This window comes from Ascaphus truei, chromosome 18 (assembly GCF_040206685.1).
Source record: "Ascaphus truei isolate aAscTru1 chromosome 18, aAscTru1.hap1, whole genome shotgun sequence".
Classification (NCBI taxonomy): Eukaryota; Metazoa; Chordata; class Amphibia; order Anura; family Ascaphidae; genus Ascaphus; species Ascaphus truei.
Window position 1 is genome coordinate 34324640 of NC_134500.1, and position 6665 is coordinate 34331304.

Sequence of the window (6665 nt, forward strand, 5' to 3'; positions counted from 1 at the left end):
TTAAGCCCATATTCATTATTTAACTGTAACGTGATTTTATTTTGGTACACAGCCGAAATAACAAAACTTGTATCAGTGTCCAATTATTTACGGACCTAGCTGTATATGGAATTGATGCGCGAAATCGTTAACCTTTCAGTAGTATGCAGATGTGTAAATCTGTACAGGGTAAATGCTGCTATAATGTCTCGGGTCTCACACACCCAGCATAGAGAGAGAAGAAACAGCCGCACGTGCAAATAAAGAATCAACACGATGGTGATAACTATCTATAAATTAGCTACAATTCTGAGTGAAGCCACAAACTGATGGGATAAAATACAATGGGGCCTATTCTAGCGGCTTCCATGAGTTTGCTGCCATCTCGAACAGTTTGGCCTGTTCCCGCCGGACGGTTTGGCCTGTTCCCGCCGGACGGTTTGGCCTGTTCCCGCCGGACGGTTTGGCCTGTTCCCGCCGGACGGTTTGGCCTGTTCCCGCCGGACGGTTTGGCCTGTTCCCGCCGGACGGTTTGGCCTGTTCCCGCCGGACGGTTTGGCCTGTTCCCGCCGGACGGTTTGGCCTGTTCCCGCCGGACGGTTTGGCCTGTTCCCGCCGGACGGTTTGGCCTGTTCCCGCCGGACGGTTTGGCCTGTTCCCGCCGGACGGTTTGGCATGTTCCCGCCGGACGGTTTGGCATGTTCCCGCCGGACGGTTTGGCATGTTCCCGCCGGACGGTTTGGCATGTTCCCGCCGGACGGTTTGGCCTGTTCCCGCCGGACGGTTTGGCATTTGTGTTATCACGGTATTCAGAAAGAATCAGAAACCCCAAATCTCAAACCGTGAGGTGGGAAAATGCCAAAACCGTACGGCGGAGCAGCGACGGTATCTCATCCTCTCTCAAAGTTCTTCCCTGTACGATCTGTCCACCGTCAGTCAGAGCGGCACAGAGGGAGCGCCGCGTCTCCCGGCACAGAGAGAGAGCGCCGCGTCTCCCGGCACAGAGAGAGAGCGCCGCGTCTCCCGGCACAGAGAGAGAGCGCCGCGTCTCCCGGCACAGAGAGAGAGCGCCGCGTCTCCCGGCACAGAGAGAGAGCGCCGCGTCTCCCGGCACAGAGAGAGAGCGCCGCGTCTCCCGGCACAGAGAGAGAGCGCCGCGTCTCCCGGCACAGAGAGAGAGCGCCGCGTCTCCCGGCACAGAGAGAGAGCGCCGCGTCTCCCGGCACAGAGAGAGAGCGCCGCGTCTCCCGGCACAGAGAGAGAGCGCCGCGTCTCCCGGCACAGAGAGAGAGCGCCGCGTCTCCCGGCACAGAGAGAGAGCCGCGTCTCCCGGCACAGAGAGAGAGCCGCGTCTCCCGGCACAGAGAGAGAGCCGCGTCTCCCGGCACAGAGAGAGAGCCGCGTCTCCCGGCACAGAGAGAGAGCCGCGTCTCCCGGCACAGAGAGAGAGCCGCGTCTCCCGGCACAGAGAGAGAGCCGCGTCTCCCGGCACAGAGAGAGAGCCGCGTCTCCCGGCACAGAGAGAGAGCCGCGTCTCCCGGCACAGAGAGAGAGCCGCGTCTCCCGGCACAGAGAGAGAGCCGCGTCTCCCGGCACAGAGAGAGAGCCGCGTCTCCCGGCACAGAGAGAGAGCCGCGTCTCCCGGCACAGAGAGAGAGCCGCGTCTCCCGGCACAGAGAGAGAGCCGCGTCTCCCGGCACAGAGAGAGAGCCGCGTCTCCCGGCACAGAGAGAGAGCCGCGTCTCCCGGCACAGAGAGAGAGCCGCGTCTCCCGGCACAGAGAGAGAGCCGCGTCTCCCGGCACAGAGAGAGAGCCGCGTCTCCCGGCACAGAGAGAGAGCCGCGTCTCCCGGCACAGAGAGAGAGCCGCGTCTCCCGGCACAGAGAGAGAGACGCGTCTCCCGGCACAGAGAGAGAGACGCGTCTCCCGGCACAGAGAGAGAGACGCGTCTCCCGGCACAGAGAGAGAGCCGCGTCTCCCGGCACAGAGAGAGAGCCGCGTCTCCCGGCACAGAGAGAGAGCCGCGTCTCCCGGCACAGAGAGAGAGCCGCGTCTCCCGGCACAGAGAGAGAGCCGCGTCTCCCGGCACAGAGAGAGAGCCGCATCTCCCGGCACAGAGAGAGAGCCGCATCTCCCGGCACAGAGAGAGAGCCGCATCTCCCGGCACAGAGAGAGAGCCGCATCTCCCGGCACAGAGAGAGAGCCGCATCTCCCGGCACAGAGAGAGAGCCGCATCTCCCGGCACAGAGAGAGAGCCGCATCTCCCGGCACAGAGAGAGAGCCGCATCTCCCGGCACAGAGAGAGAGCCGCATCTCCCGGCACAGAGAGAGAGCCGCATCTCCCGGCACAGAGAGAGAGCCGCATCTCCCGGCACAGAGAGAGAGACGCATCTCCCGGCACAGCTCTCACAGGCGATCGCAGTGTTTTTATTTACATTTTAATAACCGTGTATTGTAGCAGGGGGTCTCCGGAGCTGAACCGCATTGATTTCAGCCCCGGGGACCCCCGCTTCCCAAGTTACAGGCCCTTGTATGGGGTGCCAATATCTCCTGTGCATTTAAATGTCCCGGTCACATGACCTGGGAGATTTAAACATTGCAGGGGGATAGCGGCACCCCATACCGGGCCTGTAACTCAGGAAGCAGGGGTTCCCGAGGCTGAAATTAATGCGAGTCAGCTCTGGAGACCCCCTGCTACAGTACGGTGTCATTAAAATTCTAATAAAAACAGCTTCATTACCATAGCGGCTAGACGCTAAGGCAATGAAGGGGTTAAACCCGAGTACGTGGTTCTTTGGGGTTTAGGGGGTGGGTGAAGGGGGTTGTTGCCCCAGGATGGGTGGTTAGGCCTTCCGGGCAGGTTGCGGTGGGAGTTAACCCCTTCGCTACCACAGCGGTGGAAAGTGCTATGATAATGAAGGGGTTAACCACTCCCGCTTCCCACCCGAGAGGCCTAACCACCCGCCCTGGGGCAACTACCCCCTTCACCCAATACCTCTACCCCCAAGAAACATTAAAATACAACAACCCTACTACCTACCTCCTCTACCCCCAACAACCCTTACCACCCCAACACAAACAGTACAGTAATGGGCAAAATGTTTATTATACAGATTTGGATAATAGTGCATTTGCCCGTTAAAAATAAAACATTACACAGCCAGCATAAAGTAAATAAAAGTTCTACTTACCCCTGCCAGGATGAAGGCTGTCCTCATCACCGTCCTCCGCGTTCATGTCCTCCGTGGGCAGCAACATTACAATCAAAAAACAAACTAATGGCCACGCACCCCTTAATCACCTTAGCGGTTAGTAACCGCTATACTAATTAAGGGGTTAACCCCCCTTCCCCCACTACCCACCTGGGAGGCCTAACCACACTCCCTGGGGCAACTACCTCCACCCCCACCACCCCCACCAATTCATCGGCACAGTGCTAAGCCATGCCCATATAATATGGCCATGGTTTGCCACTATAGCAATGAAGGGGCAAGCTACAAATACATTTTAAAAAAAGCATTGAATAAAATAAATTACATTTCAATACAAAAAATTGCCAATAAACTAATTGATTGGCACAGTGGTTCACCATGCTCATATAATATGGGTATGGTTTGCCACTATGGCAATGAATGGACAAGCTAGAAAAAAAACAGGCACAAATGATATTTAAATAAAACAAGCATTTCACAATAAAGCCATTGATTGTGACTGGTAAACCATGCCCACAATGTATGGGCATGGATTACCACAATGACAATGAACGGGCAACCTAAAAAAAACATAACACAAAATACAATACATAACAATGAAATGAAAACAAGCATTTGCCAAAAAATGCATTGCCTGTCACAGTGCTTATCTATAGCTCCCACACCTCCCTATATACCTGTTCCCATGCGTCCCTATATACCTGCTCCCACATCTCCCTATATACCTGCTCCCACACCTCCGTGTATACCTGTCCCACATCTTCCTATATTCCTGCTCCCACAGCTCACTATATACCTGCTCCCACAGCTCCCTATATACCTGCTCCCACATCTCCCTATATACCTGCTCCCACATCTCCCTATATACCTGCTCCCACATCTCCCTATATACCTGCTCCCACATCTCCCTATATACCTGCTCCCACATCTCACTACATACCTGCTCCCACATCTCCCTATATACCTGCTCCCACATCTCCCTATATACCTGCTCCCACATCTCCCTATATACCTGCTCCCACATCTCCCTATATACCTGCTCCCACACCTCACTATATACCTGCTCCCACACCTCACTATATACCTGCTCCCACACCTCACTATATACCTGCTCCCACAGCTCACTATATACCTCCTCCCATCTCTGCACAAAATATAGTCAACAGGAAATACAGGCAATGTGCCCCCTCTTGTGGTAAAATTAAAAAACAGCAGCTTATAAATACAATATTCAAGTCTGGACTAATGTTGCCTAAATTGAAATCTGCAACAATATCATCAGATATTAAGCCCCAGCCTGCAGTTATATAAGTGCTGCAATGCTGTCTTTACCACAACAATCCTATAATATTGGTAACAGAGCTGATTTTATATATTTATAATATATATATAGTGATACAATCACTATCTCTAGGTGCTGGAATAGTGCAGCTAGTGTAGATCTCCAGCGTACAAACAGTTAATCTCCCCTGGAGAAGCTAGTCACGGGTGCAGCTAATCAGCCTGGTCTCCTGAGTGACCAGGAGGAGGAGAGAGGAGAGAGATTGAAAGAGATCGAGAGCTGTCCCCAGCCAAGGTGAAGCTGGCTGGCACAGACCATTAGGCTCGCTGGACGTTGGTTGCGGAGCCTGCTGGGGCTGCCTGGGTTTAAACCCCAGGAAGAAGAACGAAGGACGCGAGACTGCGCTGAAGCAGGGATGTCCTGTCCAGAACTTTGGAACTACAGAGAAGAGGGATTCTCTGAACTCTCGTGGGGCCCCCCAACAGAGAAGAGCTAAGTATTATATTGATGTGCCTAAGACTGTTCATATGGTTTGCCTATAGTAGTACATGTGTTGGGCTGATAACGAGCCTAGCTGGCGGATACCAGTTAGAGGGGACTGGAGCTGCTGTGTAGTCAGACTCCCGAATAGGAGTATGTGTTTCTTTTATGATTTGTTTTGCTCTAAAGGGACAGTGGGCCTGTTATTGTAATATTTAACCCCTGTAAAAAAAAAACTTTTGTAAAGACGTACAGAGTTTCCTGCCTTAATATGGGACATAAGATACTGCAACGTGATGCAGACATCACAATATATATATATATATATATATATATATATCTCTAACACACACACACAGACACACAGACACACACACACCTCAGACAGGCGCTTTAACGCCTCCCCCAATCTTCTAAAAGAACAATCCCACTTAGAACACAATAAGCATTCTGTAAGTAACATCAAACCGTACCAGCTTCAGCAGCTGCTTCCTTACACTGCTTCACTTTGTTCTGGCCCTGAAAAGAGAGGCAGTCAGTGGAAGGCAGAATACTACCTACAAAAGAAATAGGGAAAGCTAGTAGGGTGTTAGGGTGTATAGGGAGAGGTATTAGCAGCAGGGTGTTAGGGTGTATAGGGAGAGGTATTAGCAGCGGGGTGTTAGGGTGTATAGGGAGAGGTATTAGCAGCGGGGTGTTAGGGTGTATAGGGAGAGGTATTAGCAGTGGGGTGTTAGGGTGTATAGGGAGAGGTATTAGCAGCGGGGTGTTAGGGTGTATAGGGAGAGGTATTAGCAGCGGGATGTTAGGGTGTATAGGGAGAGGTATTAGCAGCAGGGTGTTAGGGTGTATAGGGAGAGGTATTATCAGCAAGATGTTAGGGTGTATAGGGAGAGGTATTAGCAGCGGGGTGTTAGGGTGTATAAGGAGAGGTATTAGCAGCGGGGTGTTAGGGTGTATAGGGAGAGTTATTATCAGCGGGATGTTAGGGTGTATAGGGAGAGGTATTAGCAGCGGGGTGTTAGGGTGTATAGGGAGAGGTATTAGCAGCGGGGTGTTAGGGTGTATAGGGAGAGGTATTAGCAGCGGGGTGTTAGGGTGTATAGGGAGAGATATTAGCAGCGGGATGTTAGGGTGTATAGGGAGAGGTATTAGCAGCAGGGTGTTAGGGTGTATAGGGAGAGGTATTAGCAGCGGGGTGTTAGGGTGTATAAGGAGAGGTATTAGCAGCGGGGTGTTAGGGTGTATAGGGAGAGTTATTATCAGCGGGATGTTAGGGTGTATAGGGAGAGGTATTAGCAGCGGGGTGTTAGGGTGTATAGGGAAAGGTATTAGCAGCGGGGTGTTAGGGTGTATAGGGAGAGGTATTAGCAGCGGGGTGTTAGGGTGTATAGGGAGAGGTATTAGCAGCGGGGTGTTAGGGTGTATAGGGAGAGGTATTAGCAGCGGGGTGTTAGGGTGTATAGGGAGAGGTATTAGCAGCGGGGTGTTAGGGTGTATAGGGAGAGGTATTAGCAGCAGGATGTTAGGGTGTATAGGGAGAGGTATTAGCAGCAGGATGTTAGGGTGTATAGGGAGAGGTATTAGCAGCGGGATGTTAGGGTGTATAGGGAGAGGTATTAGCAGCGGGGTGTTAGGGTGTATAGGGAGAGGTATTAGCAGCGGGATGTTAGGGTGTATAGGGAGAGGTATTAGCAGCGGGGTGTTAGGG

General features: G+C 52.6%; 1 protein-coding gene across 1 annotated transcript in view; it reads right to left on the reverse strand.

Moving 5' to 3' along the window:
- Positions 1-6665, reverse strand: part of LOC142469203 (proline-serine-threonine phosphatase-interacting protein 1-like) — a 59870-nt gene that overhangs the window by 39481 nt on the left and 13724 nt on the right. The window contains exon 3 of the mRNA XM_075576163.1: positions 5428-5616. Within this exon, the coding sequence (XP_075432278.1) occupies positions 5428-5616 (189 nt within the window). The remainder of the gene's footprint in view (positions 1-5427; positions 5617-6665) is intronic.